General features: G+C 50.7%; 6 protein-coding genes across 6 annotated transcripts; 2 read left to right on the forward strand and 4 right to left on the reverse strand.

Moving 5' to 3' along the window:
- Positions 1-112: 112 nt before the first annotated feature.
- Positions 113-442, forward strand: GUITHDRAFT_111191 (hypothetical protein; the record flags this gene model as incomplete). Its single annotated transcript, XM_005829744.1, has 1 exon — positions 113-442. One exon carries the CDS (start codon positions 113-115, stop codon positions 440-442), a length of 330 nt encoding a protein of 109 aa, XP_005829801.1.
- Positions 443-952: 510 nt separating this feature from the next.
- GUITHDRAFT_111192 (hypothetical protein) lies at positions 953-1,393 on the forward strand (the record flags this gene model as incomplete). The annotated part of the gene is made up of 1 exon (XM_005829745.1): positions 953-1,393. The coding sequence occupies one exon, from the start codon at positions 953-955 to the stop codon at positions 1,391-1,393; it is 441 nt and encodes a 146-aa protein (XP_005829802.1).
- A 2,386-nt stretch (positions 1,394-3,779) lies between these two features.
- On the reverse strand, positions 3,780-4,133 carry GUITHDRAFT_111193 (hypothetical protein; the record flags this gene model as incomplete). The annotated part of the gene is made up of 3 exons (XM_005829746.1): positions 3,780-3,813; positions 3,864-3,909; positions 3,965-4,133. The coding sequence occupies 3 exons, from the start codon at positions 4,131-4,133 to the stop codon at positions 3,780-3,782; spliced, it is 249 nt and encodes an 82-aa protein (XP_005829803.1).
- Positions 4,134-6,081: 1,948 nt separating this feature from the next.
- GUITHDRAFT_140966 (hypothetical protein) lies at positions 6,082-6,633 on the reverse strand (the record flags this gene model as incomplete). The annotated part of the gene is made up of 1 exon (XM_005829747.1): positions 6,082-6,633. The coding sequence occupies one exon, from the start codon at positions 6,631-6,633 to the stop codon at positions 6,082-6,084; it is 552 nt and encodes a 183-aa protein (XP_005829804.1).
- A 1,337-nt stretch (positions 6,634-7,970) lies between these two features.
- On the reverse strand, positions 7,971-8,522 carry GUITHDRAFT_111195 (hypothetical protein; the record flags this gene model as incomplete). The annotated part of the gene is made up of 1 exon (XM_005829748.1): positions 7,971-8,522. One exon carries the CDS (start codon positions 8,520-8,522, stop codon positions 7,971-7,973), a length of 552 nt encoding a protein of 183 aa, XP_005829805.1.
- Positions 8,523-10,178: 1,656 nt separating this feature from the next.
- On the reverse strand, positions 10,179-13,565 carry GUITHDRAFT_111196 (hypothetical protein; the record flags this gene model as incomplete). The annotated part of the gene is made up of 13 exons (XM_005829749.1): positions 10,179-10,237; positions 10,285-10,360; positions 10,416-10,512; positions 10,626-10,676; positions 10,889-10,971; positions 11,014-11,070; positions 11,119-11,385; positions 11,548-11,754; positions 11,809-11,949; positions 12,135-12,545; positions 12,596-13,195; positions 13,305-13,412; positions 13,473-13,565. 13 exons carry the CDS (start codon positions 13,563-13,565, stop codon positions 10,179-10,181), a joined length of 2,250 nt encoding a protein of 749 aa, XP_005829806.1.
- Positions 13,566-18,513: the final 4,948 nt, after the last annotated feature.

An 18,513-nucleotide genomic window follows, 5' to 3' on the forward strand; every position in this document is an offset into this window, starting at 1 on the left:
CTATATGATGAGTCTTGCATGACATGCCGCCGAGCAGCTCGGCATCTGCTTGACGAGCTTGAAGTCTGCGTGTAGAAAGCTCGGGATCAGGCGTTGGCCGTACACCAAGAGCATGGGCTATGCACAGAAAAAGAAGGACACCAACGCCCGCGCCCTCGTCAGCAACGTGGACTACAACCTGATGGCGTTCTTCGCTACCTCCTGCTCTCAGTTGAGCGGCGAGGTCGCGTCAGGACCGTCGCTAGCTGAGCCGCAGTCCGAGCCAGCCTGGCCTGCCTGCCCTGGAGGCAGCCGTCGCCATGTCGCCCAGCCCTCCCCCCAGGAGGACCCCGTCGTGCGAGAGCTCGGAATATCCTTGTCGGAGGACGAGGAGGTCGGATGGGAGGAGTGGCTCCAGTGTTTTTGCGGGACAGCCGAGTCAGTAGAGGCAGTGGGAGTGTGAGGGAGCCCGAGCATGACGTCATGCTCACGGTAGGGGCGATGTGATAGTATAAACCGGTACATGTATATGAGTTATGGAATGAAGAAACACTTGGATGGCCCATTCGGATTTGTTGTGATATCGTTGCGTTGGGAGCATGTCGTCGTCCATACAACGCCGTGCGGGAGGTCATGTAGCATCGAGGAGACGGCTCCATACTGTGCTTGGCAGGAGGATGAGTTGCTGTGGCATGCGCGAGCGGTTGGGGTCTGCACCTTGGTTTTCACTGACGATCGCGAGCCTTCGGCGTACATGGCCTAAAGGGGGTTCAAGCCAAAGGTTGCTTCTTGACCGTTGTGTCGGTTGACGAGATGGGGGTGTGGAATCGTCTGATGCATTCGAAACCCTTAAAAGCAAGGTTTTCGCATTAAAGCCTATCAGCAGACACCTGGTTTAAAGCCGAAAACACTCTCTTTCCGGAGGATACGGTATCAGCCTCCATTCGTAGCGGCATCACGACCGAACCAAGCCATGTCGGAGAGCGACAACAGCAACGCCTCAGCACCGAGCTTCTCCGAGCGCGTCATAGTCGCCCCGAGATCAAGACCTGATGGCATCGACGGCCCGCCGATAGAGGTCAGCATCGACCTACAGGTGCTCGAGCCCCTCTACTGCATGAGGCAAGAAGAAGCGGCGGAAAGACTCGGGGTCTGTCTGACCAGCCTCAAGTCTGCATGCCGGAAGCTGGGAGTCATGCGATGGCCGTACAAGAAGGGAGGCCCCAGCTCGGCACGGTATAACCAGGATGTTACACGAGAAGGCGGCTCGGAAACGGCAAGTAGCATCGGCGAGAGCCAGGGGGAAGCAGGTGTCGAGGATAGTCCTGGTCCGTGTGCAAGGACTTGCATCGACTCGAGATGGCTCAGATGGTACATGAGCGCGACAGATGACGAGTCCGTGATCTATCCGTAGTCCGTGATCTATCCGTACCACCAAAGGTAGCAGAACAAGCAATCTCGCACGAGGAAGTTCGATGCAAATATCATGGCGAATGAGAGCTCCGAGCGGTTCTCTCCAAGGACATGTCAGTGGCATATGCACATCAGCCATGAGTTTGAGAGCTCCAAGATGGGACGATTGTAATGTACATAATATACAAATATACACCCCCGATCCATGGGATACTTCTGACCTCTGTCTGTTCACGATGGTCCAACCGACCCTTTGTCTTTCGTCCGATCTTTTGATGCCTGGTACAAGTTGCGTCCAAACTCCTTCACCAGGAACATGGTGGAGGCCACGTTTTGAACGTTGACGGATCGCCTAAAGCTGCTCCCCGCTGAGACCTTATGCCCCGAGCTATCCTGCTTCTTCGAGCCCGTCCTCCTCCTCCCCCTCAGCGCGGTCAACGGTCGGACTCGACCGGGTGCGGCTGCATGGGGATCATTCCACAAGCTTTCTTCAAAGGAGTCGAAGTAACGCAACGACCCCAAGGCCTGCGAGCTATCTCAGTCGCTGCTGCTCGCTATAACCTCTTCACTTTTGATGGTTCATCCCTTTCCCTTTCCAATCTTGTCCTTTCATCACTTTCATGCTGTCGGATTCTCCCATGAAGTATTCACTAGCTATCTCCCTCCGCCTCTCTCATCCCACCTGTTTGGCTGTAATTCTCCGATTGGGATCCAATTTCAGTAAACCCTCCAGCACTTCGTGACTACCGTACCATCGGCCCTGTGGTTCTCGTCACATGATCGGATCATGCGGCGCGAGTTGCAGTGTGCAAAGCTGAGATTTTCAAATCACCGAGTAGGCTTTCAATTCTTCCAGGGTGATTGGGTCATCTCCGGACGACTTCTCAATCGATTCCTTTGCGGTCTTCCTCCAAAAGAAGCCATGTTGTTTCAAGTTTGCGGAGCGTCAAGCAGTGTCACCTTCTGCTTCAATCCACGTCCGGGTACACCTTCCACGATGAGAAAGCTGACCCACACGGTCTTGTCCGAGAGTTAGGCGTGCCACGGCGGCGCACTGCCGCTAGGCGGGCCCGGCTATTTGTGACCGCACTTGACTGAGCACCCTCCCGGTCGGCCCGATCGGTGACCCGGTCGCCGCGGGCCGCCGCCGCGGGCCGCCGCCGCCGTCCGACTCAGTGACTCGCCGCTGAGCCCGGCCCGGCCCGGCCCGGCGGGGCCCGAGCCTGGAGCCTCGGACCGGGAGGTCACTGATCCGACATCGGATGGCCCTGGTTTCAACCGATTCAATTCAATGACGTGAGTGGGGAGGAGGGGTAAGCGTCTCTTCAACAATGCTGCCGGTAAGGAGATGAAGAAGACAAGAGAATGAAGTGAAGACAAGGTGGCAGAGGAAAGACTTGTTTTCAAGTCTGTGAGATAGGAGATGAGATGTAGGCGATGACAAACGATCGCAGAATCAGACACGATGATAAGACCTTAACACAACAGCGCTATCGAGTTGTTAGTTTGCTCATGAGTAAGGGTATCGATTGTGTAGCTCTCTTTGCTTGAACTGGCAGTGAACTTGAAGTGCTGGAAGCTCTTTGAATATTTGAGACACTGCTCCGCCATTCGAACTTCATGTTTGGAACGTGTTGCATTGCCAGCAGACCACAACATTTTTAGTCATGGATAAGATCGAAACATTGATGCACCGTATGCCCCCCCCGTACCTTCTTGTTGGTTTCACCCACACCCAATCTTTCTTGTTGGATTGAGGGCGACACGAGTTGATGTCTTGACTCTTGATCTTCCGCTTAGGTTCGCATCTTGTTCGCTCGATCCACCCCAATGCTGGTATGTCTCGATGACGAATGTACCCTTGTGTGATCGAGAGGCTAGGACGCATCTTGCGACTGCGTCGGGGAAGACACTCCCTGCTATGGTTCGTCTCCTGCTTTTCAAGCGTCGCGCTGAGTCTGACACAAACCAGCTGGATTCTACAGCGACAGTGATGGTGGAGCTGCTGCCAGCATCGTCAGCCCGAGCTACTGGCACATGGGGCCGGTGAGAGACTTGTTGGTCGCCTTGCTCTTACAGTGACTCCAACGTGACAGGTAGTCCCTTACGTCCCTGCTTACTTTGAGTAGAGTAGTCGCCTTGTTTCAGTCTCACTGTTTCGCCGGCCTTGACGAGCGGAGCATAAATAGAACAGCAGTAGAAGCAATATCAAGCATGCGCTCGCTACTTTCGCGAATCAAATAGTGTGTATGAATAAATCGTCGAAGTGCAGACGAGCATCCCTTCCACGAGAGGAGCGTCCAATCTCACAGGACTCATTTAATCCATAGCAGCGGAGTTCATTGGCAGCCACTCGTTGTTTGACAACTTCATATTGGTGGAGAGGTTCAGGGGAGGATGCCAGCTCCAGGGCCAGAGAATCTGTGCGTTGATGTCAGAGCAGCCGGAATCCTCATTCATCAGGCGCTCACTTGTTGACGGGCTCGTAGGCGTTGACAGTAGGCACTTGAATGCTGCCTGTGCACACAACATCGTAACTTGCAGCAATCTCAACCGAAGGGTAGAGCCTCACCTGGGTAATCGTAGACCGAGTAATCATATCCAAAGGCGTCCGGGTACCAGTATGAGTTGGTCCGTGCCCCTTCCGTCATCCCGATGTTGTACGGAGAGTTTTCCGGGATGTTGTAACCAGCGAAGGTCCCGTTTAGGATGTAGCTGGATGGTACGATGGCGAACAACATTCTGCATGAAAGACCATCATGTCTATGTCAAGACAGCACGGTGCGAGGTTATCGAGCAAGCTCCCCATCTCCAACACTCACATCGCACGAGTCATGCAAACAGGTGAAATACCAAACATGCTTCATGCAAGGTGAATGGATGGAACGCATATTCTACTATGAAGCTGAGATAACAAAACATGCATTTTGTATCTTGAATGCCACAGCACAGGCTGCACATCTCACACGATCATGGCCAAGCGATGCAGCACCGGCGTCGGTTCAACTCTCATGCGCATCTCTCTCAATTCCATGATGACTCATCCATCAGATACAAACTTCAGTCTGCATATCATGTCTTATCATCCCTTAGCTATACCCGTGCCTCCATCTTCGCTCATCCCCATACCTCCTCTCTGTGCTTGCCGAAGAGTCAGCACTGGCTTTATTGACTCAAAGTTAGTACGAGGACAATCAGGAGAGACGAGCTCGGAGGAGGCCCGCCTTGACCCCAGGCTCAGCGGCTGACACTGAACCAGCCGGGCCGGTCTGAGTCGCACTGGCCCCGGCTTGCCAAACTTGAAACGGCGAGAAGAGAAAAGACTCACGAGTCAGCGTCCGACGGAGTCTTCTCGCCGTTTGGCCTGTGCGACAGTGTCAGGGTCAAGCCTCCTCGACTCTCCTGATTGTCCTCGTACTGATTTTTAACTTAACTTTGAGTAAAGAGGGTCAAGCGCCTCCTCGATCGGACTCCACTATCGTAGATGATGGCAGTGTTGCCGCAGCCTGAGGCTGATTGTTCCCGGGGGTCGCCGGGGCCCCGGGCCCAGGGGTACTCACTGAGTCAGTACGGTACGTCTCTCATGGTCTTTCTCAGTCCATGGCAACTTAGTTGCGGCCTGAGGCTGACACAGTTACGGTCGCTTGTCACCCGGAGTCAAGGGCGGGCAGCGGCAGCGGCAAGTTCAGTTAGCAGTCACTGTCTACGGTATGTTCCCGGCTATCATTCCTTGGCAAGTTGTCTGGCAGGCTCGGACGTCAAGGTTTATCATACTATCATGAAACAAACATGCACGCGGCGGCAGATGGCTTCCAAGAGCCTAAGTTGTAATCAAATGAGTGACTCAGTGAATCAGAGATTTCGTGTCGACGATTGTTTCAGGAGGCCGTACTGTACAGTCACGCTTCATCACTCATTGTGGTATACGAACTTGAGTATGTCTTGATCCTATTCTAGACTCGAATGGGCGATATATCAACCGCGCATGATGCATTCTGCACGGAAACAGATCCTTCAGTCTGCCACGGTCGTCAATCAGATGTAGAGCCTCCGACATCAGTATCAGTTATCACTTGCCAATTTGAATCGCGGTCACGGTTGAGGATAATCTGGCAAGTGTTCGAGTGAGGCCTCGGCGACGTTGCAATGTCGAGAGGGTAGAGAAATGTCTCAAGTTGCAGAAAGGAAAAGGACTTCAAATCTGGTCACATATATAAACTGTATTGCCCGCGTCCGAGCCGATGTCACACACGTACAGGACGAGACGGTTTCCTACCCCTTTACTCCGTCTCGCAGTACGCCGATCAGCACGAGATCAAGAGCGCGGTGTCCGATGTAACGAGCTCGGGCTACGCCAGGCTGCCAACGCCCTGGTGATATACCCTCCACCCTTCTTCACATGCCGTTTGCTTACCGTACGGCCCCGGCTCTATACGCGTCACACTTCCACGCACAATGCCAGCTCAGCCTTGCGGGGGACTTGTTGTACACACAACCTTGCACAAAACCTTCAACTCAGAATGATCTTACTCTTCTCATTGATAGATAAGCGGCAAAAGGTTTCCCTTGTGACTCTATCTACTATGATTACACATACATAAATCAAATCAGCTCCGTGCTGCCATCCTGATCGTTGCGTCGATGGGAAGGCTGGCAAGTACACCAAAGCAGCGCCATCACGGTCTTCATTCATTCACGCGCCTCAAGCAACCTTGCGCTGATGTACCTGTCGAGGTTGGGTTGGAAAGCAACCATCAGCTCGCTCTGAGATAGCGCCGGCCCATCTAGAGCTTTGCTCTGGATCTCCTCCCTGATGCGCATCTGGATGAGGCCGTTCCACTTCTGCCATTCGTGTGTGCTTGGCTTACCCCAGATCAGCTTGTCGCCAGTTGTAAGCAGCTCCTCCTGGAGACTTGGATTGTGCTGGTACTTCGCGCGGTTGATAAGATACATGACATGCATCCTCACATCAAGCCATTGCGGGTTCATCTGGCTAGTGAAGCATTGTCCTTCATCCCACATGCGGAGTCCGTAAGCTTCATCCGATTCGCCGTCTTTGGGCAGCATGTCTCTGATGTACAGCCTGCGATCAGTGATGTACTTGGCAGCTTGATAGCACTGCTCGACTGAGTGCCATTCCAGACCATCGTACATGAACTTGACGACCTGGAAGTTGTCGGTACACGCGGGGCCTTCGACTTGCGACTTGTCTTGTTCAACCAGGAAGCATTTCCCTCCCATCGTTCCCACCTGGCTCGAGTTGAGTGAAACTTGGTACGGACACATTTCATGGAGGGTGTGGTACTCAAGACCCCTGGCCTTGTTTCTAGCTACAGTAGTAGGACCCACCTTTCGCGGTGGGGTACTGAGCTTCTCAATTCGGCCCAGTTGTATTGTATCTGATAACTACACCGTCTATGTCTCCAAGTTGGTTGTAATGATGGAAGCCCGGGTATGAGGTTTGGTACACCGTGACAGTCTCTCATGGTCTTTCTCAGTCCATGGCAACTTAGTTGTGGCCTGAGGCTGACACAGTTGCGGTCGCTTGTCACCGGAGTCGAGGCAGCGGCAAGTTCAGTTAGCAGTCACTGTCTACGGTATGTCCCCGGCTATCATTCCTTGGCAAGTTGTCCCAGGCTCGGACGTCAAGGTTTATCATACTATCATGAAACAAACATGCACGCGGCGGCAGATGGCTTCCAAGAGCCTAAGTTGTAATCAAATGACTCGGAAATTGAATCAGAGATTTCGTGTCGACGATTGTTTCAGGAGGCCGTACTGTACAGTCACGCTTCATCACTCATTGTGGTATACGAACTTGAGTATGTCTTGATCCCATTCTAGACTCGAATGGGCGATATATCAACCGCGCATGATGCATTCTGCACGGAAACAGATCCTTCAGTCTGCCACGGTCGTCAATCAGATGTAGAGCCTCCGACATCAGTATCAGTTATCACTTGCCAATTTGAATCGCGGTCACGGTTGAGGATAATCTGGCAAGTGTTCGAGTGAGGCCTCGGCGACGTTGCAATGTCGAGAGGGTAGAGAAATGTCTCAAGTTGCAGAAAGGAAAAGGACTTCAAATCTGGTCACATATATAAACTGTATTGCGAGCTCCCCGCGTCCGAGCCGATGTCACACACGTACAGGACGAGACGGTTTCCTACCCCTTTACTCCGTCTCGCAGTACGCCGATCAGCACAAGATCAAGAGCGCGGTGTCCGATGTGAAGAGCTCGGGCTACGCCAGGCTGCCAACACCCTGGTGATATACCCTCCACCCTCCTTCACATGCCGTTTGCTTACGGCCCCGGCTCTATACGCGTCACACTTCCACGCACAATGCCAGCTCAGCCTTGCGGGGGACTTGTTGTACACACAACCTTGCACAAAACCTTCAACTCAGAATGATCTTACTCTTCTCATTGATAGATAAGCGGCAAAAGGTTTCCCTTGTGACTCTATCTACTATGATTACACATACATAAATCAAATCAGCTCCGTGCTGCCATCCTGATCGTTGCGTCGATGGGAAGGCTGGCAAGTACACCAAAGCAGCGCCATCACGGTCTTCATTCATTCACGCGCCTCAAGCAACCTTGCGCTGATGTACCTGTCGAGGTTGGGTTGGAAAGCAACCATCAGCTCGCTCTGAGATAGCGCCGGCCCATCTAGAGCTTTGCTCTGGATCTCCTCCCTGATGCGCATCTGGATGAGGCCGTTCCACTTCTGCCATTCGTGTGTGCTTGGCTTACCCCAGATCAGCTTGTCGCCAGTTGTAAGCAGCTCCTCCTGGAGACTTGGATTGTGCTGGTACTTCGCGCGGTTGATAAGATACATGACATGCATCCTCACATCAAGCCATTGCGGGTTCATCTGGCTAGTGAAGCATTGTCCTTCATCCCACATGCGGAGTCCGTAAGCTTCATCCGATTCGCCGTCTTTGGGCAGCATGTCTCTGATGTACAGCCTGCGATCAGTGATGTACTTGGCAGCTTGATAGCACTGCTCGACTGAGTGCCATTCCAGACCATCGTACATGAACTTGACGACCTGGAAGTTGTCGGTACACGCGGGGCCTTCGACTTGCGACTTGTCTTGTTCAACCAGGAAGCATTTCCCTCCCATCGTTCCCACCTGGCTCGAGTTGAGTGAAACTTGGTACGGACACATTTCATGGAGGGTGTGGTACTCAAGACCCCTGGCCTTGTTTCTAGCTACAGTAGTAGGACCCACCTTTCGCGGTGGGGTACTGAGCTTCTCAATTCGGCCCAGTTGTATTGTATCTGATAACTACACCGTCTATGTCTCCAAGTTGGTTGTAATGATGGAAGCCCGGGTATGAGGTTTGGTACACCGTGACAGTCTCTCATGGTCTTTCTCAGTCCATGGCAACTTAGTTGTGGCCTGAGGCTGACACAGTTGCGGTCGCTTGTCACCGGAGTCGAGGCAGCGGCAAGTTCAGTTAGCAGTCACTGTCTACGGTATGTCCCCGGCTATCATTCCTTGGCAAGTTGTCCCAGGCTCGGACGTCAAGGTTTATCATACTATCATGAAACAAACATGCACGCGGCGGCAGATGGCTTCCAAGAGCCTAAGTTGTAATCAAATGACTCGGAAATTGAATCAGAGATTTCGTGTCGACGATTGTTTCAGGAGGCCGTACTGTACAGTCACGCTTCATCACTCATTGTGGTATACGAACTTGAGTATGTCTTGATCCCATTCTAGACTCGAATGGGCGATATATCAACCGCGCATGATGCATTCTGCACGGAAACAGATCCTTCAGTCTGCCACGGTCGTCAATCAGATGTAGAGCCTCCGACATCAGTATCAGTTATCACTTGCCAATTTGAATCGCGGTCACGGTTGAGGATAATCTGGCAAGTGTTCGAGTGAGGCCTCGGCGACGTTGCACACACGTACAGGACGAGACGGTTTCCTATCCCTCTACAGGCTGCTAACACCCTGGTGCTATACCCTCCACCCTCCTTCACATGGTTTGCTTACGGCCCCGGTTCTATACGCGAGTATTTGTAAGAACGGCTTTCAACGGAACGTCTGGCAAGAGGTTGTGAAGGAGGAGGAAGAGGGGAGAACCAAGAGGAGGCACGCAACGACGACAGCCAGTGTGACGACATTGTTTGGTGGTCAGGGAGATTTCGGTCCTGGGATTTACTTCGTGTCACATGCGGTGGGACAATGCTTATGGGTGGCTTTACGTGGGTTGTGATATGACTGTCAGCCGATTGAAATGCTGCGATACTGCAACTCCTTCATGCTGCTCCTCTGCGAGGTAGCTCGACCCGCTTTACAGGATATCCTCCTTGCACCCTCACTTTACCCCTTAGCCAGGTGGCAGTTGGAATAATGATGGAGACTCCTGCGAGTGCAGGGGCGGAATAATGATGGAGACTCCTGCGAGTGCAGGGGCGGAATAATGATGGAGACTCCTGCGAGTGCAGGGGCGCAAGACGCGTCTGCTCTCAAGGTGAGGGGACAAGAGGCCATGACGAGTCTATGCTGAGGGACTGACATCCTGATGCCTCTCAAGAACATGGACATTGAGGCGATTCGACGGGCTTCGTTACCGTCAGGCGACTCTCAGGTCACGGTATCAACAAGTGCCAAGTGTACCCTCACGTCACTGGCTCTATGCTGTCTCTTGGCCTACAGGATGGTGAGAGGAGTTAGACGTCTAGTGAGCTCGGAGCTCAGGAATGAGAAACTTCAATGAAGACCCTCGCATGATCATCGAAACAATAAAAACAATATGACGACTCAGAGCTCTCGGAGAACAAGGATCGCCTTCCTTAGTGCTCCCTCCAGTCTGTCCACCTCTGCTACCCAGTGAGATCGACTCGCTCCCATCCCCGCTAGCTCGCACCTTGACGTCGACGGACAATCTCCAGCGACTCCTTGGTCAAGTCAGCCACCACCTCGTCGTTGTCGAGATCGATCGCCTTGTGTTGTCACGTCAGCTGGGCGCAAGACAAGAGCAGGAGACGTGCGGTTGACCTGCATGAGATGAGGGTACAGGTTCGTCTCGAACGACTGGACAAGCTTGAGCATGAGCGCCTTGGGAATCGAGTCCGTCGTCGAACGTTTGACCAGCCTGGATGGGCAAGTTAAGAGGATAGGGAGGAGGAGGAGGAGGGGGGGGGGGGGGGGGGGGGGGGGGGGGGGGGGGGGGCGAAAAAGGGGGGGGGGAGGGTTTTCGGAACTTACTCGAAGTACTGCTGTAGCAGCTGTCGCAGAATGCCTGATTCAGAGACGTCGCTGAAACGATGTAAGCTACAGCATACAAGAGAAGAAGGAGGAAGGAGGAAGGAGGAAGGAGGGGAGGGCAAGTGTTTGGAGATTCTACCGGACTTCTCCGCAATTTCCTATCGACCCCGCCATCCTCCTTTCCCTCAGCGCTGTCGAACTTTCTCCTACAGTGACTTGCCGGGCAAGTCAGAAACCAGCAGCACCAGTGACGCAAGCATCACCTGCCCCCCGATGGGGAGATCTTGGCACTTGCACGACCTCCTCGCCCTCCGCTGCTCTCTGGCAGGCAACCAAGCCAGTCAGGCTGCGCCGAAGCAGGAAGCGCATCCTTGCGGGGTCAATTCACCTTGAACATCATGACCCATCTGCTCGCGCTCTGGCCGTCAGAGATCTTGAGCTGCATCTGCTTCCTAGTCAGCGGTGGCTGCAGCAGGAACCGCTCCTCCTCTACCTCGTCGGTGCTGTGCAGCACCCATCCCTTCGACGATTGATACCGGATCGAGATCTGTTGACCCCCATCCCAGAGCTCCCGCACAGAGATGTTGCTTCCCAGCAGCGGAACAGTTTGCGTCCCGTGGGGGTTGGACTTGGGGATCAGCCGCAGCTCCTGCCCGTCAAGCTTGAGCTCGACGTCCTGCCACTCCCGACCGATGTAGGCGGAGCAGTGTTCCGCTGCTGACTGCTGCTGCGAGACATTCTCCTTCTCGGTCCTTCCGCTCTGAGTGCAAGAGAGTTGTCATTCATGCATGTCGAACGCTGTAATCATATCTTCTTCAACATCATCATCGTCATCAAAAATCGCCATCAATGGTATTTACCATCACAAACACCATGATTTTCATCATCGTCATCTTCGTCGTCATCTCGCAATGTGACTCACATGATATGTCGTTGTTTGCGACGGAGGTTGAGTTTGAGCAGGGAGGGCATTCATGTGAGTTTGTTTGTAGACGGTGTCACGATAGTTGATGAAGTTGGGGTGCTCAGTGTTGACATAACTCTTCTCCATCTCAACAAGGTTGCGAGCAAACTCTGCAGCAGCCGTGGTCTTGACATTCAGGAGCGAGCGGCATTCTAGCGAGATCGTCTGCTCAGAGTGAATGAGAGGCAGCCGGGGTCAATGCTGCGGGTCGTTACGAACCTGCTTCAGCTCTGCGAACCGCGAGAGGAACTTGCAGTCAGATATGGTCTGATGGAACAGAGTGTCGATCTCATCGGAAACTTTCTGCACGCAGGTAGAGGTCGGGTCATGCAGCATGTCGATGAGCCTCTTGATCAACGTCTGGCGCACTGACGTTACTAGCCAGCTCGGGAGAACAAGGGAGGGAGGGGGGGAGGGAGGGAGGGAGGGAGGGAGGGAGGGAAGCATGACATCGCAACGACAACGAGAGGGTTTCCGTCGGGGGAGGAGGAGACTAGATCAGTGACAAAAATGGACAAAGAGAGCTTTGCAGGACACATAGAAACCTCGAATGCTGAGTTGGGCACGAAGAGATCGGCGTGCAGGCCTACGGCGTTCCTGCGAGCCATCTGGATCTCCTTGTCCGACAGGTAGGATGCGTCCAGCGAAGCGACCTCCTGCGGGAACTCGTTCCGGAAGATCTCTCGGATCCTGGCAGGGCCAAACAGCCCCTTGTAGGTGTTGCGGCGACTCTCGCCATTCATGGCCTCCCGGAACTTCTCGCAGAACTCTTGGATCGCCTTCATTACCGTGCTGCGGCACTCGAACGGCGTGCTCGGCCCTCTGACGCCATAGCGCACGAGGTCCTCCTGGGTCTCTCGGAGCATGCTCTTGATCTTCTTGCTGATCTCCGGGAGCTGGGTACGAATGTGTGCCTCCAGCACTGAGCTCAGCCTCTTGGACAGCATCGGGATCCCCTGGGATGCAGCAGAGTCAGGGCAGCAGTCACAACGCACGAGGCGACCACCTTCTCGAACTTGGAGTTGCGGTAGACAGGATGGTTCTCAAAGAACAGCTGCTCTGCCTTGAGGCTCTCCTGCATCGGTTTCTTGTCGTTGATGTCTTTCTGGCTCCTGTTCACCACAGGGATGTACCCCAGCCTCAGCGGATACATCTTCCCCATGAGAATGTCTCGCGCGTCCGTCCCTTCATCCATCAGGTCCACCTTCGTCAGCACCCCCAGCGTTCGGAGACCGTCAGGATCGACCATTCTTGCTGTGTGCAGAGCGTCCGAGTTCGCAATGTCCTGGTTGGCAGCGGAGACAGCGAGGATGATGCAGTTGGGCCTGCTGATGAAGCCCATCACCATCTCTCTTATGAGCTGCCCGATGTTCGCAGGCTGGTCGGCGACAGGCACCATCGTGAGGCCGGGCAGGTCGACGAGGCTGAGGTTGGGGAAGTTCCTCCCGAAGAACTTGAGAATGAGAGGGACTTCAGAGACCCCTTTCTGCTTGCCTGCCACCTTGTCTGTCTCTTTATCAATCACTTCCCGCACCTTCTCGAAGTCCGTGATCCTCCCCTCCAAGTGCGAGAACTCGGCATAGTCTTGCACGTCGCAGCAGGTCAACTGGCGCAAGGCATCATCAATAGCAAAGTTTCATGGAGGGAAGGAGAAGAGTAAGTGCAACAGTGGAAGGGGAGTTCGATTAGATCGAGTTGGGCGGGCAGGATCTTACCTGAATGATCAATGGACGTCTGGTACAGATGCCGGATCCTCGAGGCAGGAAGTCATACCCCACTATGCTCTCTAACACGCTGCTTTTCCCGCTGCTCTGGCTCCCAACCTGGTCGAAAACGTATGGCATAGGTCAGAATCGTTGGCCCACACTGATGCAGGGCCGCACCACAGCAATCTGCGGGAGGTCGATGGGAGGAATCTTGAGAGGCGCGAAGGCCTCGTGGAGCTTGTTCATAACAGCATGCAGATCATCCAACATCTTAGAACCATGCCAGTCAGTTTGTGTCGCGGCGTCAGCAAAGGGAAGGTTGCAATGAGCATGAACGACTAAGATCTAGAGCAATCTTGCTGTTTCTTCCTTTGCACATGTCCATCTCTTCTCTGCTTCTCCTTCTCCTCCTTCTCCTCCTCCCTCTCCTCATGTCTGCCATCCCCTGCCCCCTGCAATGCAAGTTGTGAGCACATTTTTCGGGTATTTGAATCTCTGGGGCGGGCACGGATTTACAAGCTTCTACTCGGCCCGGTTCCCGCCGCTAGCCTCGCATCCCACCTCCCAGTTGTTGTTCCTCCCGATGAGTTGCCGCCCAAGATGGGAGTACCTCAATTGATCAAAATCCCTTTTTTCTTCTCTCGGATGTTATTCCAGCAAGACACTGGCGCTCCTCAACTTGTGCTTCGTGGTAGTTGAGAGTCGCAAACGCGTGACTTTCTAAAACCAAGTATGGGAATCTCGTTCTTGGACGGTGACTCAAACAAACAACTCGGGCATGGTATAAGACAAAAAGTAATCGAGAGTCATGTAGATGTTTACATTCTTTACACCAAGGATATCTTCAGACAACTGCAAGCCAATGTCTTGAGTGGAGTCGTTCAACTTAGCAATACCGTTGAACTTCACTGGCAATTGGAATTTAAACAATGGTGGCTGCAGCTGAGAGGAAAACCAAAGACTCGTTGTCTTGCTGCATCAGAAGAAGCTCCTTTGAGATTGAATGTGGAGATACAGGATACGTGCAATGCTGTTTTGTTTCTATCTGAGATCATGCAAACTGATTGGGCCCAATAAAGGTAGTAGCCATTTCTAAGAACCTCTGTTGTGCAAATGTAATTGAACATACCCTTTCATGATTCACAACTGCGCTTCGCGGCCACGAGGGACTGGTAGTATGGGCCATTGACAATCAGCTTGTGAAGACAGAAACTGCCGCTAACGAGGTTGGATGGCTGATTTTCAGATTTGCCAAGATCTAGCGTTATGGCTAGACTGGAAAAAATATCTGGACCCAAATAGTTCCTGTTAAGCCGGCTTACCAAGGCCATTTCAGCTTACAAGCTCATCCGCGCCAAAGATAGCAAATAAAACTTTTAGGTTAAATTTATGTATTCAAAATCATTTGTAATTCTCTTGCTTTGCCGCGGTTCCACATTGAGGGCCAACTCACCATGCTCAGCAAGTTTCTGGGGACGACTTCATCAACGGCTCATGTTTTCTTTCCTCTCTTCGACGTTTTCCTGAAACAAAAATGGAAATGGTGACTTCAGTTGCCTTCTTAGGATTGCCAGTTGATAATGTCATTGTTGCACAGTCATAGCCTCCATTGATCGTGACAACAAGCCGTTGTGTTTCCCGTGAAGGTTGAAGATATCAATCCACTCTTCGACAAGTTGAAGAAGGCCGAGACCATGAGTCCCACCATCCACTCTTACCTGTGATATTTTTTGCAAAGGAACAAAGCAGCCAGCCATGCTATCGTTTGCACGACAGAATCCTTGGTACTGCGATTTCGTTATACCGTTTGCTGTGAGGGCAACTGCTGCTTCCCGTGGGGTAGCCATCATTTGTCTGACCACAGGTTTCAGGCAGTTTTGAAGCTCCTTATTCGTGGCAAGTTCATTCTTTAAGAAGAACGTAAGGCTATCGTATTTCGAAGTTTTGCACTTCGGAAGTTCTGCTTTCGCGGCCCCTCGACCGCTTCCTCTCCCCCGGCAGAGTCTTCCTCATTGTAGCGGTGTAATAGATCAGCAAAATGTCCCCATTTCACTCGAAAATTGGCCTTGTGTGATGCAAATTGCCGATCTACCTTCTTCGTGACCACATCTAGAAGGTCCGAGGCTCATCAGTGTCACCCTGGATCTTCGTCAGAATCGCTGTTTTCACTTTTGGATCTTTGATAGCATCGTAACAAGCCGGGTTTGGTTCATCGGAGTCAGGGGAAATAATCGCTTCGCGCATGGCTTCATCCACATGATCACTAAAACCTCCATGCTCCTCAGACTCTAGTAAGATTCGAAGCAACAACTCAGGAGATCTACCTGCATCCCAGGTGTTACAAAGATTTGAATTTTACAAATGATCTCTTTTCAAACCTATGGCCTTCTCCTTGTTTATAGAGGAAGCCCTCTCGTCTTGCCAGAAACTCCCAGGTGAGTTGATTGAATTCATCATCATCCAGCCTGGCAGGGTGATGGTTTGCGACGTCTGCACGAACTTCCTTGCAAAAGGTGGGGATGACGGATTTGATATATTTGGTCCTGATATGATTAATCAATATTTCAATGTTCAAACTATATTGGTAAATTTCAAGATCCCAATGACATGTCTCTCAACCAGAGCCGTGGCAACTGGCCTCTAGGAAACATTTAAAAATCCCTGAAATAAGGATGGGTGGGGTGGGATCAGGGCAACAGGGGGGACTACCCTACCCCCTATTTGTCAAAGCACTAGCAGAGAAGGACCCGGTGGCTTCATTCTTGTACCAAACCCAGAAACACAGTACACCATGAATTTGAATCAGGTACAAAATACCTTCGAACATTTGTATTGAATTTCTAATTCTTTTCTACTGTGTTTCCAATTTATATTTGTTTTATGATTATCCGTATCCTTCTAAAACGTTTTCGCAGCCTTAAAACATGTCGTCTGTTAAAAGTTTCGAGGGGAGTGGGGTGGTCTTGAAGGTTACCGCCCATGACAATTCAAATACCCCACCCCCTATTACTAGATGATAATGGGGGTAAAAGGGTGCTTCTGTGCGAGGGCAAGTACCCGTATATGAGCAGTCAAAAGTACCGGTCATTAAAAGCGCTAATCAGTAATCCTGGAATTTCATATACCGGTGCAGCCCCCTGAATCCCAATATGCCGCTAGCAGCTTAATACCACTTGACTTATTTGACCGTTTTGGGTATCACACTTTTTCTTCGTGACTTTTTTGACGTATTACACTTTTCCTTCGTGACTCAACTATGAACAACTGCCTTCTTATCTCTATCACTTTCCCTTATCATTCTCGTCAGGCTTTCACATGATTTCAGCAAGGGGGCGGAAAGGCATGGCGCAGCCTTGCCGCGGGAGCTTGCTCCCCCCTTGGTGACCAATGGCCGTTCTTCCCTTCTGCCGTTCTGCCGTCTGCACAGTGGTCCCGGAGCACTGCGGCACCCAACCGATGACCTGAACCGAATAAAAAGAAAACAATCATCATTGATGAAACTTGCCGTTCTGCACAGTGCTCTTTGAGCACACCGTGGCAGGTGTGGAGGGTGGAGGGTTTGATTTTGCTCCTCTTAAATATTTTTTGATTTTCCCCAATTCAACTTTCAACCCTCCACACCCTCCAAACCCTCCACACCCTCCACACAACCCCTTTCTCTATTACCATTTCACTCTTCAAATATATGTGGAAGGTTTGTGGAGGGTTCCTTTTATTGTGGAGGGTTTATGCTAGGATGCATGCCTACTATTAATCTTTCTTCTCCATCCATTCAATCGCTGTGTGCCACATGTCACCTTATACATCATCCACTGAGTGAATGCTCTACATTTGTCCAACACCCCTATATATATAACTATACCCTTTAAGGTATTAAGGCATCCTGGCCTAGTCGTCATATCCTTTTTCCTAGCCCATACAGTCCCCGGTTCGATTCCCACGATTCCCACCGACTCAAAAAAAAAACAATGACCTCTGACCTGCCTAGGCGGGCCCGTACGCACTAATAAAAACAATTCCAAAAGGGCAGCACTTAACCAATAGGGTCGCGAGTAGTATAAATAAGGCCCGGTAGAGGCACCCCAAAAGTAGAGGGGGGGTTCCGGGGGTAGCTTCCAGGTCTGCTATGCGTTACCTCTTTTTTTTACGTTACTAACCTCCAACGTAAACTACTTTTCAAAAAGGGGGGTCTACTTTACCCCCCCCTCTACCTATTCTATAAATGAATATACTATATATTTTATTATTTTTTCTTATCAAAATAGTAATAATAATAATATCTTTAATAAAAAAAGAGAGAGTAAAAGATAAGCTGGTAGAGGGGGGGGGAAAGTAGAGGGGGGGTTTGTAAAAGTATTGCACAAATTTTTAAAAGTAATTATAAAACCTTAGAGCTGAAAGACTTATGCCAAAGGGGGGGTCTACTTTACCCCCCCCTCTACCAGCCTATCGTTTCTATTATTCTTTTGGTTAAGCTTTTGCTTGCGTAGCAAGATAAAAGGTTATTATTCTTTTTCTCTCCAAAAATCAAAATGAATAAAGATATCTATATGAAACAATACAGAAAATATAAACGTGATTATATTAACTATATACAGGACATTCTTCTTAAAATACTACGCGATGATAAAGCATTATCCACGCTCTTAAATGCTAATCTTATTACTCAAGATGATATAGAATACCTTAAAACGCATAAAGAAACCGCTAGAGCTTTAAAACAAACTTCTGGAATATTGATAATACATAACCCTGTCAAACTTATATTTTAATATTTTAATTAATAAAATAGACATGGCATGTAATAATAATAATCATCAACCATATCAATACATAGGCAATAACAATCAAACCACATTGCAGCCTGAATTAGATGCCATTAATGCTGATATTACTGTTTTATATGGGAATGTAAATGTGCTCAATGATGAGGTCACACTCCTATTTCAACAAACAAACGCTCTTGAAATTAAAACCATTGAAACTAGCAATAACTTGATTGAAACTAATGATTTGCTAATAGAAACTAGTAATTACTTGATAGAAACAAACGATATCTTATTTAATACATCAAATGATGTTCTTGATTTACAGACACTTATAAAATTTAAACCAGACACTAATGAAACTGTAATTACAAACAATGATAGAAATATATTATATGTCAAATATCAGACTAACCCTATAAATATATCATTAAATTCACACTTGAAAATGG

The sequence above is a fragment of the Guillardia theta genome (genome assembly GCF_000315625.1).
Source record: "Guillardia theta CCMP2712 unplaced genomic scaffold GUITHscaffold_50, whole genome shotgun sequence".
Taxonomy (NCBI): Eukaryota; class Cryptophyceae; order Pyrenomonadales; family Geminigeraceae; genus Guillardia; species Guillardia theta.